This window comes from Cetorhinus maximus, chromosome 24, assembly GCF_964194155.1.
Source record: "Cetorhinus maximus chromosome 24, sCetMax3.hap1.1, whole genome shotgun sequence".
Classification (NCBI taxonomy): Eukaryota; Metazoa; Chordata; class Chondrichthyes; order Lamniformes; family Cetorhinidae; genus Cetorhinus; species Cetorhinus maximus.
The window spans coordinates 7,989,900-8,010,055 of record NC_135902.1 but is presented as its reverse complement, the minus strand read 5'-3'; the positions used below and the strand labels follow the sequence as shown (position 1 = coordinate 8,010,055).

General features: G+C 42.7%; 1 protein-coding gene across 1 annotated transcript in view; it reads right to left on the bottom strand.

The window, feature by feature from the left end:
• LOC144699628 (protein shisa-6-like) overlaps nucleotides 1–20,156 on the bottom strand; it is a 560,335-nt gene that overhangs the window by 248,127 nt on the left and 292,052 nt on the right. The window contains exon 4 of the mRNA XM_078570705.1: nucleotides 11,090–11,119. Within this exon, the coding sequence (XP_078426831.1) occupies nucleotides 11,090–11,119 (30 nt within the window). The remainder of the gene's footprint in view (nucleotides 1–11,089; nucleotides 11,120–20,156) is intronic.

Here is a 20,156-nt window from a genome sequence, read left to right as displayed (position 1 = left end):
TTGCCCCTTGGGGATAATGTACATACTACAAAAAGTCTAAGTGAAAAAAGATTAAGGATTGACTTTGCTACTATGAAACAAATGTCCGAGTGAAAGGAAATCTCCAGGACCAAATGAGTTTATGCAAGTGATCAATTACTTCATTGTTTCACAAGAATAAGTGCTTACACCAAGAAATTATTGGGGATCCTAGAAGAGTATGGTCTTGTGATGTAACCCTTTGCATATCTTTTGAATACGGAATTTTTTTTCTTTGATTCGTTTTGAAATATTCTTTGTATTAATTGTTAAGAAAACTAAAAGAAAAAGGGAATCTGTTAAATGTATAAATTGAGGTTAATTATGTATAGCTGGAGGGCTGATTCTTGAGCACATATAAAGGGACACAATTCCACGCAGATGCGGGTTTGCAGCTAATTTTTGATGAATTGAGGGGGCTGCTCCTCATGTTTTGGCTATACTTCAGTCCTGCGCTCCTGATCTGTGGCCACCCAGTGCAGCGGTGGGGTGGGTATGGTGGACTACCTCGTTAGCCTGCTCCTAGGCCTGGCCAAGGTGAACGTTAATAGATCCAGGCAGCAGACAGTTGCGGAGGTCATTCGGCCTGACCGTCTGCCCCTCTTCCGCAGCTACATTTGCGTCCAGGTGATCCCTAGAGAGGGAGCGCGCGGTGTCCACCTCTGTTTGAGGCCTTCCTTCACCGGTGGGCTCTGCAGGGACTGGAGTGCATCATCAGCCCCGAATACCATATTTTAATTTAATTTGATCAGTTTCCTTTGGAAGATTTTTGTGTTTTGTTCCGGTGCCCCTTTAAGGGACTTTCAATTAGTTAAACACTTTCTGTTTGTTTATTTGTTTTACAAAAGGGTATAAAACTGGACCAACTCAAAAGAGTGTAAAGAGATACATGGGGCTGGAGTGCATTATCAGCCCTGGGAAAATTACTTTAATTTGATAAAGTCCCTTTAAAATTTTGATTTTTGTTACATTGCCCCTTTAAGCTGTTGCTAATTAGTTAATTTGTGTATTAGTTAATTTGTTTAATTGATTTACTCAAAAGAGTATAAAGCAACCCTATGGGGAGATGGTGGTGTAGTGGTGATGCCACTGGACTGGTAATCCAGAGACCCAAGCTAATGCTTGGGGGGGGTGGGTATGGGCTCAAATCTCACTGTCAGCTGCTAGAATTTAAATTCAATAACATATGCAGGTTGAGGGGGTTGTTTATCCTGCCTGCCTCTCTTCTGTGCCTGGGTGTCCCTGGAGAGAGAGCGTGTAGTGCCCACCAGCACACTTGAGGGCTGGAGTGTATTGTTATTCCTCAAAATATTATTTCACTTTCATTCGTCAAGTTCCTGTTATAGTTTTTTTTTTGTTACAGTAAAATTACAGCACCCCATTTTTTTTATTTGTTTAATGTGTTCAAAATAGTATAAAGAGGTACTTATTGGCATTAGTGTGGGGGTAGAGTTAGGAGCTATATACTTGCAATGTTTCACTCTGTGACTAAATCTAAAACTGAGTCAAGACCAGCTTCTGGTCTCTTACTTCACCAACTGGCTGTCAGGAGTTAAATACCTGATTTCCACTGATTTCAATTTTACTAGGGTTCCTTGATATCACACCTGGTCAAATACTGCCCTGATGTCAAGGGCATTATTCTCACCTCATCTCTGGAATTCAGCTCTTTTGTCAATGTTTGAACCAAGGCTGAAATGACATTTGGAACCAAGTTGCCCTTGGTTCAGTGAGCAGGTTACTGGTGAGGAAGCGCTACTTGATAGCACTGTGCTTGACCCCATTTCTTCACTTAGCTGATGATCTAGGGAAGGCTGATTGGACAGTATTTTAGTGGACAGAACGTATCTGGCCTATTTTTCACTTTGTTGGACAGGTGTGGGGGGGCAGATCTGGAGCACTTGTCATCAGCACTGCTGCCAGATAAGTTTATCCAGTTCACTCAGCCATTTTTGATATATAACGGGGAGTAAATTGAAATAGCTCATGACTTCTGTGATCTGTGATTCTGGAGCCCTCAGGAGGAGCCAAACTGGATCATCCACTTTGGCACTTCTGGATGTAAATGTTCTTTGAGCGGCCTCCTCTTCCTGTTAGTTGTTTAATTGTCCATTACCATTCATGACTGGATATAACAGGACTGCAGAGCTTTGATCTGATTTGCTGGTTGTGGGATTGCTTACTTCTGGCTACAGCATACAGTTTCCACTGTTTAGTATGCATGTAGTCCTGTGGTCACCAGGTTGGCACATCATTTCTGGGTATACCTGGTGCTGCTGGCATTGCTCTTTCATACTCCTTCCTGAACCAGGGTTGGTGCCTCAGCTTGATTGTAATTGTAAAGTGAGAGATATGCTGGGCCATGCGGTTATATACTTTAGTGAAATACAGTTCTACTGCTGCTGATGGCCCACAGCGTTTCATTGTTGCCCAGTTCTGAACTGATAGACTTGTTTTGAATTTATACAAATTAGCATGGTAATAGTATCACACAATACAATGGAGCTATATTCAGTCTGAAGGTAGGACTTTGTCCCTACAAGGACTGTACAATGGTCACTCCTATCAATATTGCCATGGACAGATGCATCTGCAACAGGTAAACTGATGAGGATGAGGTCAAGTTTTTCTCTTGTTGGTTCTCTCACCATCTCCTGCAGGCCAGCCTGGTAGCTATGTCCTTCAGGGCTTGACCAGCTCAGTCATTAGTGATGCTACCAAGCTACTCTTGATGATGAACATCTAAGTCACCTGCCTAGAGTTGCTCTTACCAAAACTTTCAAGATTCTAAGTCTTAACAGTCCAACAGGGAGGCCATTGAGAAACAGAAGCAAATGTCAGCAAGTAGAGTCAAGTATGTAAAGATTGCTGGTGAAATAAGCCAATTGACGGATTCAAGAGATGGGGAGGTGGTGATTTCAACTGCCTGCTACTTGTTACTCACCTGACATACTGGTGGCCAGCAATTAAAAATAGGGTAAAGAAGCCCTAAGATCTGCCTTTGCAATTTTCAGGTGGGCTTGTAAATGGACGAGCAGTCAGCCACCAGAAACAGACGTGAGACTGCTTAAATCTGGGTTCCTCCATCAATTGCAGAGAGAAAACGTGCTTTAACAAAGAGCATTCATGGCCTCAATATGTCAAAAAGTGCTTTAATCAGCTAAGTACTTTTGGAAGTGCAGTCATTGTTGTACTATAGTGTAGGACCCTGATTGCAATTCTCAGAAAAGGACAGATCTCTTCTAATGCAAGCTCCACCCATTTGTATTAGGCATTGAGTAATATCATCAGTGGTCCTTGGAGAGACCACTGGTGGTCGCTCAAAAAATTGACAAAAATGTAATTTTAATTTTGGTCGCACCCAACAGAAGCAAGAGCTACCATTGCATTAGCATCCAGAAGGGATGGTGAAGGGAATGGACCAGAAAGGCTTGGATCATTATTGACACGATGGCATCATGAATATGAACATGATCATGGTTTTAATGCAACAAATTATTTTGACCCAGGTTGCTTCATCTAGTTAAGAGGGTACTGAAACATGTGAAAGAAGGCATCGTCCCTTGAACGTTTTGTGAACATTTCTATTGAATAATATCATCTTTATTTGCAATCAACTTACCAATGATGCTCAGAGATGAAATTAAATCTAATGATTTTCCCTAACCCCCATAGTGCAATAGTGATGCAGCCAGCAATATTGGTTAATGTTATGTAGAAAGCACTTTATGCATGTGGTATGGCCACCTGTCATGAAACTATAATATTTTCCATAATATTATTGTGGTTTATTGTAAAGTAGGTTTATGGGTGTGAGTGTAGATGGATCTGTCTGTGTGATTTAACTAAATTAGAGTCAGGTAGACTGCAAGCTTGAAATTATAAAAAGAAGTTAGGAGTAAAAGGCATTTGAAATGCTAATGAGTAAACATGGATGAGGTCGTATCATGTAGGGTGCGAAGGAAATTTGCATTTTTTAGATAAGTGAAGGAGTTGTTTGGGTTTCAAAGGGACGGTAGGATGTTTATAACAAACAAGATAAATAGGGCAAGGTTATTATGTTTACTTTTCCCAAAAGGTACTGGCCATATTGGCAACAGGAAAATGTTTTATAATATGGGAAAAGTAAAGTTCCAAAGACACATAGAACAATGGAATTTACAGATTAAATGGAGAGAAACATGTATAAAGAGGAATGAAATTCTATGTTGGGGGGGCATATAAGATCTAAAAGAATGGGTAAAACAGCCTTGGTGAAGTCTCTAGCCATTTTTGCAAATGTCTGCTGTGCCCAGTAACTAAAGTTGGAGAAATGCCTTTGGAATTCCACCGTCGAGTGGGTGCTGTGGCTTGTTATTTAAATTAAAAATCTATTTTGGAATGTTGCCTTAAAGGGGGTGTGTAGGTGGGAGTCAGTTTAATTAGGGATTTTGGGATTTGTTATCATATTAAGTTAACTGTAATCTTATGTATGTGCTTGCAATCTTTTCTTTTGTTAATAAATGTTTTAATTTAGTTTTTAAAATCTCTAAAGGTGTTAGTGGACTCATTACTTTTGAACTCAGTGCCCAAATCTTCTCATAATAAATACAAACTGCAAAACTGTTGTGATAGGATGGCCAAATTTCCCTTGTGGATTTGGTCCATCTGGCACACATCACCTGCCACGTCATAACACAGCAGTGAGAGGAATTTGGGGAGTAATTTGCTTGTAGAGTTCAGGTGATTTCAATGGGTGATTCAAACCAATTACTGATAGCAGTGGTTTCAATTAATTCACAAGTGTGAATCTGGAATTATGCCAATAACATTTATCTATGTTTCTGTTCATCTGAACGATAAACCTTCATGACCACTTGGCACTGTGTGGATGAATTGCAAGCTATTCATTCCAAATTTTGCAAAAAAATTAGCAATAATCATCAGTACTTAACAGAAAATAAGCATTTGTGTTAGTATGGAGGTCTCTCTCTCTAGCAGTCCCTTGAAGTGAGGAGGACATTTTTCATGGATCCCATTTAACATGGGGTGGCTGTTGTGCTGCCAATACAACACGGTTCTGGATGACCAGGAAACTCTTACTGCTTGCCTTAGCATATCGGAAGGATTCACAAGTTGACTATCAACCTTCTTGGCCACATCAGAAAACCACCTTCTGTGGTCTTCTAGTCCTGGGGTGGGACTCAAAGCCAGAACTTCTTGCTCAGAGGGAGGTTACCCATTGCACCAAAAGGCCACCAAGAAGACATCACTGAATCATTGTGGTAATTGCATTAAAAATTTTGAAATATGACTTGTTCATATCGTACTTAATGACTGAACTTGTGATGTTGTTGATCAATCTTGAGCATAATTGGTCAGCTTGCTTCTTATTCTTTCCTATTCAATACCGCCAGCGACATTTAAGGTCTCCCAAAATATTTGTAACAACCTAGGGTATAAGGTAGTCAACTAACATCACTAAAACAGATTACATGACCACACTACTGTTTGTGGGTGTTTTCTCCATGCAAATTAGCGGCCAGGTTTTCTATATTACAACAGTACTTGGGGCAGGATTTTCCCAACCCCCACCGCCCCCCCCCCCCCCCCCCCCCACCCACCACCCCAATCGGAGGGGAAGTTGAAGTGCGGGCGGGCCAATTAAGGCCCGCCCAGCGTGACATCCGCACGGAAGCGCTATGCGCTCTCTATGCAGGTAGGGGTGGGGGGGAGTCCATAAAACCGAAAGTGCGCTCTTTCATGCGTACGCACAAAAGAGTGCGCGTCTCCCTAAGGCTAAGTGCTGCCTCAGGGAGATCGGCTCTACTGTACAAATTATTAAAAATAGAGAAAAAAAAATCCCTGACATGTCCCCTCATGCGACACTGTCACATTGAGTTGCGAGATGTCCACAATTTTTTTTAAAAACTTTAATTAAATTTTTAAAAACCTTCATGACACCTCATCCCGCCCGTGGATGAGGTTTCATGCTTTTTCTAATGCCCACCAGGGCTCCCAGCCTGCCTGCCAACCTTAAGGTTGGACGGGCAGGTCCATTAATTATGTCAATGGCCTCAATTGGCCATTGACAGGTTGGCAGACGCACAGCTGATTTTGCTGAGCCCCCGCCTACCTGAAAAGTTAAATGGGGCGCGGTGACATCGGGAGTTCTGCCTGACGTCACTATGCATCATTTTACACATCGGCGAGCGGGCCCCACCCCCGCTCATCAACAGGAAAATCCTACTCTAACATTTCAAATGTTTTCTTTGACTTGAGTGCTTTGTGATGTCCTACGGTGTGAAAGATGATATATTAATGCAAGTTTCTCTTTTTTTTCAGTAGCCTGGCAGGAATGCATTGGGATTTACAACCATGAACAATAACGGACCATAAAATCAGAGTTTTTGTGTCTCATAAATGTTTAAGTGGCAATAGTTAAGTTGGGAAATGGAGCATACATAGGTCAGTCCAATGGGAACAGCCTCTGATCAGGCATACATTATTAGCTCTCAAATACAGTACAGACAAGGTCTGTTACTTTTGGCTGAACACAGTTTCTGCTGGTACTTGAGGTACTGCCATGTTTGTCTAGTCATCATAGTTTTGGAAATAAACAATTATTAAGCGAAACTGAGTGCTCTGCTGTTACTGGTTGAGGATGGGTTTTTGCTAGAACACCTTCTTAGGATATTTCCAGTTATAGGTGCCTGACCATGGTTAAATTTAAATGGTGATCACATATCATGCTGTCTAGACAGCATGATATTTGATCACCATTTAAATTTAACCATGGTCAGGATTCAGTGCAAAAAAAAATCCAAATCACTACGGTCAAATTCAATATTATACATCCAGCCCAAATGCTCTTACTCACTGATATTATGAGATTACGATTGAAGGCGGTTCTAATGGACAATTTTCCCAAATTAAAATCAAATCTGAACAAAATAGAAGAATGGTGAATATTGACCAGGACACCAGGGAGAACTCCCCTACTCTTCTTTGAAATAGTGCCATGGGATCTTTTACACCCATCAGAGGTAGTTTACCATTACTACTGAAAGACAGCACATCTGACAGTGCAGCATTCCTTCAGTACTCCACTAGAACGTCAACACATGATATGCTCAAACCCCTGGAATGGGACTTGAACTCACAATCTACTGACCCTGAAAGAAGAATCTTGGCAAATGAACCTTGGCTGACATGGTTTAGGCTAATTTTACAGAATAAGGGCATAGGCAACTAAAGAATTTGCCCAGGGCATTGGCAGGGTAGAAGCACAAGAGACCAGAGTCAGAGTAAATGGGGGTTTGGGAACAAATTTTGTAGATGAATGACTTCAGGGAAGGATTTAAAAATGAGGATGAAGATTTAAGTTGGTGGCATAGGGGGTAGGTCAGAAATCACAGCAAGAATGGAAAGGGAAACTGTTGGATCCAGTGCCCTTGGTTTTTGGAGGCTAAAGGATCCGGGTTGCACACTTGTTTTGGTGTGACCGAGTTGGTACAGAGACCAAGAACATCATTAGATCGTTGTTAGGATAAACACATGCTGTTTATTTACAAATGAAACTCAGCAGCTACACTTGTGCGCTTACAACTCAAAACTCTCTCTTCACTCTTCAGTGTCTAGCTCAAGACTCTCTCACAATGGTAGGCTGCACTACTCTGCTATTGGGTATTAAGATCGTGTGATCTTACATTACATAACTTTACTTAAAGGCATAGTACACATCAGATTACTACAGAAACATTTACTATGTTTTGGGCAAGTTGGAATTTTAAAAGAATTCTGGATGGAAGATCAGCAAGGAGAGTCAAATCTGGAGGCAGCAAAGTTAGTTATAAGAGTTTTAATGCCTGGGCTAGACGTCGAGGTGTTGGCTGAGAGTTGGAATTTGTGGTCTTTGTGTTGGCACTAAGCAACCTTAGAGAAAGCAGTTTGATTAGATTACCACTCTGCATAACTCCAGGGTATTCATTATTCTGCCTATGTTTCAATTTCAGGCTCCTAGATTTTAAAAGGCAAATATCACTCAAAGCACCCCCCACCCCCCGACTCCCAACGCCACTTGATTTTGTAGACCTTCTGCTATTTTCATGTAAGATTTCAATGCATCATCTCCTCCAAGAGTGCAGTTATCACTGGCAAAGAAATATTGATTCCAGAGTGGTTTAAATGATCCACAGGACACCTTAGTGGAGCACCTTCTTATTGAGCGTACTTCCCTTGTTCAATAATAATAAAAAAATGACCATATAGGTACTGACCAGCGTTTTCATTTCCACACACCACAAACTTTCACTTTAATTGGTTAGAAAGTGGAAGGAAGGATGGTGCAGATCCAAAAAAAATCTTGCAGTTGTGTCTGAGGCATTTTTTAAATTTAAAATAATTTCCTTTACATTTTCCAACACTTTTATTACATTAGTGCCAAGTTAATGGCACTGTTTCTTCACCTTGTCTTCTCTTGTCAACATTTGGTAGCACCCTGCACTCATAGGCCTGGCCTTTCACTAGGATTCCCAATTAAAATGATGTTGGTGATGTACCACTCAAGGTTCGTGCAACACACCTCTGCAGTACTGAGGGAGTGCTACACTGTCAGAGATGCTGTCTTTCAGAACTGATCTCATGGCTCCTTTGGGGGAGCAAGTGGGTTCTTCTTGGTATCCTGGCCAATATTTATCCCTCAACCAACATCCCTAAAACAAATTATCTGGTCATTATCTCATTGCCGTGTGTGGGATCTTGCTGTCTGCAACTTGGCTGCTGTTGTTTCAGACATTGTAAAAATTACTACACTTTAAAAGCATTGGCAGTAAAGCACTTTGGGATGTCCTGAGTTTAGGAAAGATGCTATATAAATTTATGCTCATTCTTTTTTTATTTCAAGGTTAATATATACAGTTTTGGCCACCTTACTTAAGGAGGCACAAACTTGCATTGGAAGCAGTTCAGATAAGGTTCACTAGGCTAATTCATGGTTGAGGGGTTGTGATATGGCCTATACCCATTGGCATTTAGAAGAATGAGAGGTGATCTTATTGAAGCATATAAGTTCATGAGGGGATTTGATAGGGTAGGTACCAGGAGGATGTTTCCACTTGGGGGAGCTCAACAGGGTAGATGCTGAGCATATGTTTCCCCTCGTGGGACAATCTAGAACTAGGGGGCACAGTTTAAAGATAAAGGGTCTCCGAGGAGGAATGTCTTCTGTCAGAGGATTGTTAATGTTTGGAATTCTATTCCATAGAGAGCAGTGGAGGCTGGGTCATTGAATATATTCAAGGCTGAGTTAGACTGATTTTTGATTGACAAGGGAGTCAAGGGTTATGGTGGAGTGGGTAGGCAGGGAAGTGGAATTAAGGCCACAATCAGATTAGCCTTGATCTTATAGAATGGCGAAGCTGGTTTGAGGGGCTGAATGGCCTACTCCAGTTCCTATTTATTATGTTATTACTTGAGCTTTTTACCAAGGTTATAACCTTATTGTTGCCCCAGACTTCCATCATTTTATGGTTGACTAAGTTTAGTTTTTTAAAAGTACGTTTGACAAAGGTAACACTGCCACTAATCTACAATAACTATTAATAGAGGTGAGATTGAGTAGTTTGGGAAACACAAAAATACATTTCTTTTGTAAAAAAAAAAACAAAATGCCTCAGACAAATCCTCATTTAATTTATAAATCGGTGGCACAATCATCTTTGATTCACGCAGAAATAACATTTTTCCCACAACAGAAGTTAACACTCAGGTTTGATGAATCTCGCCTTTTGTTTGATTACAAAGGCTAAAAATTCAATCTAAGGTGAGTTCTGCGCTTAACAGGCAGCTCATATTTTGCATTTTCAAATGACTCATGTTTACACACCCTTGAGCAGTTAAAACCCTGGGATCCGTACATGCCAGCCTCCTTTTCCTTAATTACTAGGACTCTGTGTTGTTGTTAAACATCCCAGAAATGGTACCACTGAGAGAAAAGCTGTTGTCTCATTTCAGCCAGCAGCTTCTGTTGCACCAGTCAATTGCAAATGCCAACAATTTACAACAAAGTATGTTAATCTCCAGTTTATGATACTCATGAAATTGGGTTAGGAGCATACTATGACAGATGGACACAAAGAGAGCTAGCTACACATACACATGTTATATCAGTGCAAATGACCTGTAAAGCAGGGGGAATCTTGCAGCAGTCATTCTGAGGTAGCAAACTGGCTGATCATTGAACCTCTTGCATTTGCCTGGTTGGAGGGGTCTTGTGAACACAGCGCCACATTTCTGACATCGGCTGAACCAAGGGACTGAGTTGACATTCAGTAAGACTACAGCCTTTGTACGCACACTTATTTTTAGAATTCAATTTGCAGATCAAGTTGACTGCCCAAAGACAACTTAGGTTGTAATACCCCACTGAGAGTTTATGAATGAATGTTGAACTTTGGGCCTCTTAGTTACAACAATTTTTTTTTTAAAAACTAAAAGAAAGACATGATTAATTGCCCATTTATAATCTGGCAGTGTTTCTGGTGGCAAGTGAGACAAAGTAAGGGCTTTCGCAGGGTAAAGTAGGCAGGCTGTCATGTCTCTATAGGCGTAACTGTTGAGCTGCGGCAGGGCTGATGGAGCAGCTGGTCTTTGCCTAACCATCAATTTTGAATGTTTCTGCGTAAAACACCACACTGTCAGGTGAGTTTGTGGAAGACCAGATTCCAAAAGGTCATTCCGTGATGCTGTGCTTGTGGAATGGAACTTCATGGAGGAGCGTGAGGTACAAAATTGGCGGAACAAAATTGGCCTATCCACAACCTGCGCTCCTATAATTGCTGTGTTCTGTAATGCAGGTTTTGCCTATTTAAGAATGTCATCAGAATATTTTTAATTAAAAAAATTTGCAACAGAAAATTTGATTAGTGACACAGTTACCTAACTGCATCATCCATTACCGTTATGCACTGCTTATTATAGAAATGACGTGAAAGTGTCTTAGGCATCTCTTCTGTATCGGACTTTTGGCTGCATGTACGGTAACAATACAAGACATGCTTGGTTCAATCCACAGAATGTACTGATACGGCACCTGAGGACCTGACACACCATAATTTATTACCTTCCAGTTCCGGCCTTAACATCTGCTGTTATAGCCAAAAATTACACTGCCTTCATACAGGGCTTGTTGCCCCGACATTACCGACAAATTCACCTCGTAAAGGAGACAAGTGGAAGCACAAAATATGTGACTCAATTACCAAAGAAGATATAATTGAATAAAAGCAAAAAGATATATTTGAAATCAGTTCAAGCTTAGAGTTCAGATACAAAACTTGTGAATTTGTGGTATTATCCATAAAACACTCATCCTTGTGATCAGTTAACACTACTTGCTTTGCATTGCTGTCAACCAGTGTAATTCTTTGCATGGATTTATTTTATAGGTTTCCTGTGTCTTGCACTTAGATCGACCACTCAAGTGTTGACAGTCCCCAGATTTGGTTTCTGGTGAATCGCACACTCCTCTGATCTTGAGCAGTCCAAAAGCATGTTCATTACATTGGCTAATGAGACCAGCCTCGCTGACAACATGGACTCCCTTTGCTATTTGCAAGCATGTACTGGCCAGGATCTTGTGTTATTTTCTTCTTGCAAACTTGACCTCCCATTCCCCAAAGCCCTCCAATACTTCTCAGTAAAGGAAATGCTGAGGCAAACTGGTGCCAGTCCAATTGGCCACACAGCTATTTGGGAACTGCATAAAGGGAGTCCAAGGTGAACTGGATTATATTTTTCTAGCTCTTAGCAAAATCATTGTTTAAAAAGACTGCTGAGACATGAGAATATTTGACCTCAGCATCCCTGCCATAGGTGGGAAAAGTAATCCATTCTGATCATTAGCCAGCATCCACTGCTGGGAAGCACACATTTGCAATTGTTGAGTGGGATCAGGATCAGGATCAAGCTTGGCTGGAATGCCTCCTGAATGGGTTGTCAACGACTTATTGTTGGTCACTTGGTGGAGATAGCAGAGAATGCCTGGTGCCCAATCAACCCCATTCCCGGCGGATCATTACTTTCAATAAACTATTCCCCAGAAAAAAGTTAAACTGCGTTTTGAGATTTCATGTTAATAGGCAAACATTAACCTCAATTATTTTAAATAATGCCGGCTGAAAGTTGTATTCAATGCTGCAGCCATTTTAGTAAATGCAGTAGTCCTGAATCCCAGCAAAAATACTGAAGACTTGTGCTCCAGAACAAGGTGCGCCCAGAGTCAAGTTGCTCCAGTACTGCTATAACCTGGCTATGTGGAAAATTGCCCAGGTATGTCCTGTCCATAAGAAGCAGGAGAAATGTAATCCAACCAATTATCACCCAACCCCTCTCCTCTTAATCATCAGCAAAGTGATGGAAGGTGCCATCGACAATGCTAGCAAGTGGCATTTACATAGCAATAACTTGCTCATTGATGCTCAGTTTGAGTTCCGCCAGGGTCACTTGGCTCTTGATCTCATGACAGCCCTGGTCCAAACATGGAAAAAAGAGCTGAACCCAAGAGGGGAGGTAAGAGTAACTGCCCTTGACATCAAGGCAGCATTTGACCAAGTGTGGCATCAAGGAGCCTTGGCAAAATTGAAGCCAATGGGAATCAGGGGGAAAACTTTCCATTGGTTGAAGTCATACCTAACACAAAGGAAGATGCTTGTGGTTGCTGGACACCAATTATCTTAGTCCCAGGACATCGCTGCAGGAGTTCCTCAGGGTAGTGTCCTAAGCCCAACCATCTTCAGCTGCTTCATCAATGACCTTCCCACCACCATAAGGTTAGATGTGGGGATGTTCGCTGATGATTGCACAATGTTCAGCACCATTGGCACCTCCTCCTGAAGCAGTCTGTGCTTTGCTACAACTGCAGCAAGACCTGGATAACATTCAGACTTGGGCTGATAAGTGGCAAGTAACATTCGTTACAAGTGCCAGGCAATGACCATCTCCAACAAGACAGAATCTAACCACGTCCCCTTGGCATTCAACCACATTACCATTACTGAATCCCCGACTATCAACATCTTGGGGTTACTATTGAGCTGAAACTGAATTAGAATGGTGATATAAATACTGTGGCAACAAGAGCAGGTCAGAGGTAAATAATTCACCTCCTGACTCCCCAAACCTTGTCATCCATCTATGATGCTCAAGTCAGAAATATGATGGAATACTCCCCACTTGCCCGGGTGCATGTGGTTCCAACAACACACAAGAAACTTGACAACATCCTTGGTTCAAACATGAACAGAAGAGCTGAACTCCCAAGCTGAGGTGAGAGTGACTGCCCTTGACATCAAGGCAGCATTTGACCGAGTGTGGCATCAAGGAGCCCCAGCAAAACTGGAGTCAATGGGAATCAGGGGGAAAACTCTCTGCTGGTTGGATTCATACCTAGCACAAAGAAAGATGGTTGTGGTTGTTGGAATTCAATCATCTCAGCTCCAGGACACCACTTCAGGAGCTCCTCAGGGTAGTGTCCTCAGCCCAACCATCTTCAGCTGCTTCATCAATGACCTTCCTTCCATCATAAGATCAGAAGTATGGACGTTCACTGATGATTGCACAATGTTCAGCATCATTCGCAACTCCTCAGATACTGAAGCAGTCCATGTCCAAGTGCAACAAGACCTGGACAATATCCAGGCTTGGGCTAACAAGTGGCAAGTAACATTCATGCCAACAAGTGTCAGGCAATAACCATCTCCAACAAGAGAGAATCTAACCATCGCCCCTTGATGTTCAATGGCGTTGCTATCACTGAATCCCCCACTATCAACATCCTGAGGTTTACCATTAACCAGAAACTTAACTGGACTAGCCATATAAATACTATGGCTACAAGAGTAGGTCAGATACTAGGAATCGTGCAACAAGTAACTCACTTCCTGACTCCCCGGAGCTTGTCCACAATCTACAAGGCACAAGTCAGGAGTGTGATGGAGTACTCTCCATTCACCTGAATGAGTGCAACTCCTACAACACTCATAAAGCTTGACATCATCCAGGACAAAGCAGCCCGCTTGATTGGCACCACATCCACAAACATTCACTCTCTCCACCACTGACGCACAGTAGCAGCAATGTGTAACATCTGCAAGATGCACTGCAGGAATTCACCAAGGCTCCTTCGACAGCACCTTCCAAACCCACAACCACTACCATCTAGAAGGACAAGGGTAGCAGATAGATGGGAACACCACCACCTGGAAGTTCCCCTCCAAGTCACTCACCATCCTGACTTGGAAATATCTCGCCGTTCCTTCACTGTTGCTGGGTCAAAATCCTGGAATTCCTTCCCTAAAAGCACTATACCACATGGACTGCAGTGGTTCAAGAAGGCAGCTCCCCACCACCTTTCTCAAGGGCAATTAGGGATGGGCAATAAATATCAGCCATGTCCACATCCTGTGAATGAATGAATAATAAAATAATATATACAGGGAAGCTATTACCATTGGTGGAGGATTCAAGAACATGAATCCAGACAATGCCTCACAACAGCTCTGAGGGACTGTAAACCACGTATCCTTGAGAAGGTGGTCCAACTCCACAAAAACTGCAGGTGGTTGGGTTTGGGTATGGGATGCCTACTCCCACAATGGAACCCACCAGGACAGGAGCGCAGGGCTCACAACCCACACCCTTATCCAGCCCCAGCAAAAGTTGCCAGTGTTGGGAATGGGGGTAGGAATTCCGGAATTTTGTCCCATCTGCCGTTCTTAAAGGCCTTTGGAGCTAGCCCAACTCTGTGAAAATCCAGCCCTAAATGTTTAATCCAAGTCTGGGAAGGCAGCTGCTCAAGAGACCTTTCTACATTTTTCATTGACTTATAAAGACTTGCCTGGATTAAAAACATGAGTAAGATCAGTGCTGGGGAAATTGGTTCAAAATGAGAGGACCAGTGGTCAAGTGGATAGCTCTCACATTGAAAAAAATGGAGCAGTTTTCTCACTTGGCAGATTGCTGATAGACGATAGAGGGAAGAGAAAACAGGAAGTAAAGGCTAGAATGGACACTTTAAGGCCATTGCTCAATGCACACTCTGTGTATAGGTGCAAATAAAGGCATCAGCTGAAAGCCGCATTAAAGTTGTGTGACAGCAGTTGACTGGCACTAAAGGTCCACAGTGTGGAGACTTGGAATGTAACCAAGGTACTGGAGGAGACTGCATGCTTTCACTAACAGATGCTTGAAAAGGGTTCATTGGGCATGACATATGACAAACTCAGAAATCAGAAGAACCAAACAACATCTGGTAGTTTTTTGATCTACAACAGAAAGACTCACACGATTTACCCATAGATGAAGAAGAAGCAGAGCTTGACTACTTAAGAAAGTCACATGGGTGGAAACTAGAAGCGTAGATAAGATTAGGAAAATAAAACCATGCAGATGGAGGTAATTCAACTTAATTTTATCAGGAGGGAAGAAGGCCAAAGTGCCAATATGTCCCCCGTACGTTGGAGAGACCAAACGCAGACTGGGTGACCGGTTTGTGGAACACCTTCGGTCTGTCCGCAAGCATGACCCAGACCTCCCTGTCGCTTGCCATTTCAACACACCACCCTGCTCTCATGTCCACATGTCCGTCCTTGGCTTGCTGCAATGTTCCAGTGAAGCCCAACGCAAACTGGAGGAACAGCACCTCATCTTCCGACTAGGCACTTTACAGCCTTCCAGACTTACCATTGAGTTCAACAACTTCAGACCATGAACTCTCGCTCCTCTATCCTCACCCCTTTTTAGTCCCCTTTTTTCTACACTCATTTTTATTTTTTATCCACTTATTTTTATTTTTATTTTTATTCATTTATTCATGGTTTTATCCGCTTTTTAAATTCCCCTTCTATCCCATTTTCTTTTTTACAACATCCGCAGTACTTTGCTTTTATAACAGAGAAAAGGTGATGGGATTTGACTTCACTGAAGCATAAAACTCTTAGGGAGCTTGACAAGGTGGATGCTGAAAGGATGTTTCCCCTCGGGGGAACTTAAAACTAGGGGGCACATTTTCAAAATAAGAGGTCTCCCATATAAGACAGAGTTGAGGGGGAATTTCTTCTCTCAAAGGATTGTTAGTGCTTGGAATTCCCTTCCTCAGTGAGCAGTGGAGTCTGGGTCATTGAATATATTCAAGGCTGAGTTAGTCAGATTTTTGATCAATAAGGGAGTCAAGGGTTATGGAGAACAGGCAGGAAAGTGGAGCTGAGGCCACAATCAGATCAGCCATGATCTTATTGAATGGTGGAGCAGGCTTGAGGGGCCGAATGGCCTACTCCTGCTCCTTCTTATGTTCTATTTGCCGAAGCGATAACAGTTTGGAGTTGCGTTGTGACACTCCAATTCCGCAAAATGTTTTTAACACTTGCTTGTGAAAATGTTGAAAATAAAGGCCAAATAAAAGAAGCCACTTCAATGGAGTCTCTCAAACTCTAAACATTGAAAAAATACATTTAATGTTTATTCCAGTTCCAACACGAGTTTCAGAGCTATGTTGTGATCATCCCCATGACAACATTACACTCAAAAGGTCATTATACTAGTTGCTCATGACTCATATGGTCAGCTTCAGCTGGCGAGGATGTTTATGGACATTGTATGGTAGCCACTTTTAAACAAAGATTTAAATAAGCAGTTCTGTGATTCCTGTGATGAGTATTTATGAATATAGAACGATAGCGAGCAGAGAATAAGAGAGAGCTTCACCAGGCAATAATACTACCAGGGGTATAGATGGTGTCAGTGAAGCAGCTTGATGGCTTAGTGTTCCTTACAGGTGTGGGCGGATCACTGGAGCAGTTTGTTGGCTCCAGGTTTCTCAGTGGGAGTGGCTGTCTGTGTGAGAGGACTCAGTGGGGCGGCTTGACAGCTAAGTGTTTCTTATTGGGAACAGGTGTGATGCTTTTGGCTATATCTCAGAGAGATCAGTAAAGCTGTGTGGCAGATTGAAGACTGAGTACTTCTTACCATGAGTAGATGTGCCCGCCAGTGAGAGAGATCAGCAGATCTGCCTGCCAGCTTGATGCCTAAATGTTTCTGGTAGATTTACAACAATGATGTCAGAACTGAGAGGTTATACCTAACAGGAAAGATTGAAAAGTCTAGGCCTCCTTTCCCTGGAAAGGAAAAGGCTGGGGATGCCTTAATGGTGATCTTTAAGACTATGATAAGTTTGTTACAGGATTCGTAATGAAAATGTTTATGGAAGGGAGGAGCCAAAACTAGGGGTCATAAATAGAAGCTAATCATTAATAAATCTAATAGAGAATCCAGAAAAAATTACTTTATGCAGAGAGTGGTTGTAATGTGGAACTTGCTACTACAAGGAATAGTTCAGGTGAATAGCATTGATGCACAGATAAATACATGAGAAAGAAATAGAGGTTATGATAATATGTTGGATGAAAGAAGGTGTGGGGAAGCTCATGAGGAGCATAAAAACGAGCGGAAATCAATTGGTCTGAATGGCCTGTTCCTGTGCTGTACATGCCACGTAATTTTATGGTGGTGGGTAAAAATGGAGTTGGAATTTCTACAATAATAAAAGATACTGGGGGCTAATTTGGATAGCCGCTAAATTCATGTGTGATTACCTCACACCTGATCAAAAGGATGCAGGTGGGATCCAGGCGTGGTAAGCCACGGGGTATGAGTGGGCTATAGCCCGGACAGTCGGGTAAGGATAGTGTGGAGGATCTCATGATGGCCAGGTTGTGGAGATGCAACAGACCACCAGGACACAGGACACCTGCTCCAAAGACTACTGGAGGGCTCCCCCTGAAAGGTCTACGCCTCCGCAAGCAAATGATCTGCTCCACAATCTTTCTCATTTCAACATGGCTCTCATAATGAGTGCTGGCTGTGCATGGCTGGGGCTGCAGAAAGGAATAATGAGCAAGGCATACAGTGGCTTGTTCCTGTTGCCGAGCAACCACCTTCTGGTTTGACCCTGGTTGCTAGACGATTGCCGGAACAGTTGACTGATACAGGATGAAAGCATCATGACTCATCCCAAGATAGTGGGCATTCACCACCATGGTGTTAGGAATATAGGAACATAGGAGCATGAGTAGCCCATTCAGTCCCTCGAGCCACCTCAGCCATTCAATTAGATCATAGGTGATCTCCTACCTCAAGGTAATCTTCCTGCACTATCCCCATATCCTCTGATGATATTAGTATCTAGAAATCTATCGATCTCTGTTTTGTATATGCTGAATGACTGAGCCTCCACAGCCCCTTGGGATAGAGAGTTCTAAAGATTCACCACCCTCAGAGAAGAAATTCCTCCTCATCTTGATCCTAAATGGCCTACCTCTTATTCTGAGACTGTGTCCCCTGGTTCTAGACCACCACCCCCTTATACAGCCAGGGGAAACATCCTTCCTTCATCTACCCTGCCCAGACTTGTACAGTTCAATGAGGTCACCTCTCACTCTTCTAAACTCCAGTGTTCTGTGCATGGTCGCATACCAACTGCATCTTGGATGAGAGGCACTTCTTACAGTTTTGTTTGATATGTGGCATCTGCAAGGCCACATGCTGCGAAGTTGATGGCTCCCTGCACCAGAGAGATGCCCACTATTCTGGGAAAGACATGCATCCACCCCTCCTGCTACTCTCTCATTAGAGAGATGACAGTGAAATCTCCTCTTGTTCTCCAGAACCTTTGTGACCTCCCAGATGCAGTGTTGGATGGCGAACTGCAAGCTGTTTGCAATGCTACATGTTCCAGCCTGGAAGGATCTGTTAGTGTAAATACTCAGGGCCATGGTCACCTTGATGGCTCTGCTCTGAGGCTGATAGGATAGGTCCGAATCCAAGAGGCGGCACAGTTCTGTGAGATTTTAGTGAACCCTAGCCGTCGAACACACTTCTCCATGCAGGTAGGGGAAATGTTCCCTGAAGATCATAGGTGGGTAAGCCTCTTGCTGAGAGCCCTGTGCTCCTCCCTCTATGAGCAGACTGTCTTGTCCTCGGCCTCTGCTTCACCTACCTCTGAATCTGCACCAAGAACAACGGCAACTATAGCCTCCAGGGCTCAGAACAAGTGCTTTTCAGAGGCCTTTCAGAAGCACCTTCCCAATGTCCAGCACCAATCCCTGCTGACTTAGTCAACTTTTCTCAACTCTTCCATCAACCAATATTTCCACTAACTCTGCAACAGAAAGTAGGTAGCCAGAAGAAACTAACCTGCACGTTAGATAGAGCTTTAAATAGCTCTGAAGGCAGGTGAACACTTGTTCATTTGTGCATATGTAAGAGGTGTTAACTGGAATGGTGAGGTCAAAATGGCAGGTTGGGCATCAGGTCAGCATTCGGCACTGCATACTTCTGGCTCTCACATGTCATGACTGCACGATCATCCACCACAATGTGGCAATCAGCGTAGACCACATCATGAGTGGCCTCCCGCCAATTTTTCACCACAACCAGCACCCGTACTGCTGAAACTACTGGCAGTGCAGAGCCAGACCTTGTGGCCCTTGGATTGACAGATACAGTGCTGTAAAAAAATGTGCCTGTTGTTAAACCATCTGAAGCCCAAACAAGCCTTAAACCTCACAAGATCCAAACATGGTTCATATTAATAGAAAAACCCAAAGATTGTTTTGGACAGAACATCATCCCTAGCTGCCATTAAAAAAAAGCATAGTTTTGTAGCCTGTATTATTGAACAATTATCATCACTGGACTAGTAATCCAGAGGCTCGGGCTAATGCTCCGGGAGCACAGGTTCAAATCCCGCCATGGCAGCTGGTGGAATTTAAATATAATTAATAAATCTGGAATATAAAGATAATGTCAGTGATGGTGACTGTGAAACTATCACTGGTTGTTGTAAAAACCCATTTAGTACACTAATGTCCTTTAGGGAAGAAAATCGGCCATCCTTACCCGGTCTGGCCTACATGTGACTCCAAAACTGCAGCAATGTGGTTGACTCTTACCTGCCCTCAGACCTAGCAAGCCGCTCAGTTCAGTGGCAATTAGAGATGGGCAATAAATGCTGGCCTTGACAGTGACACCCACATCCCATGAAAGAATTAAAAAATGGATATCATACAGTGTTAATGCAGCAGTTGAAATTAAGGTCGTCAAAG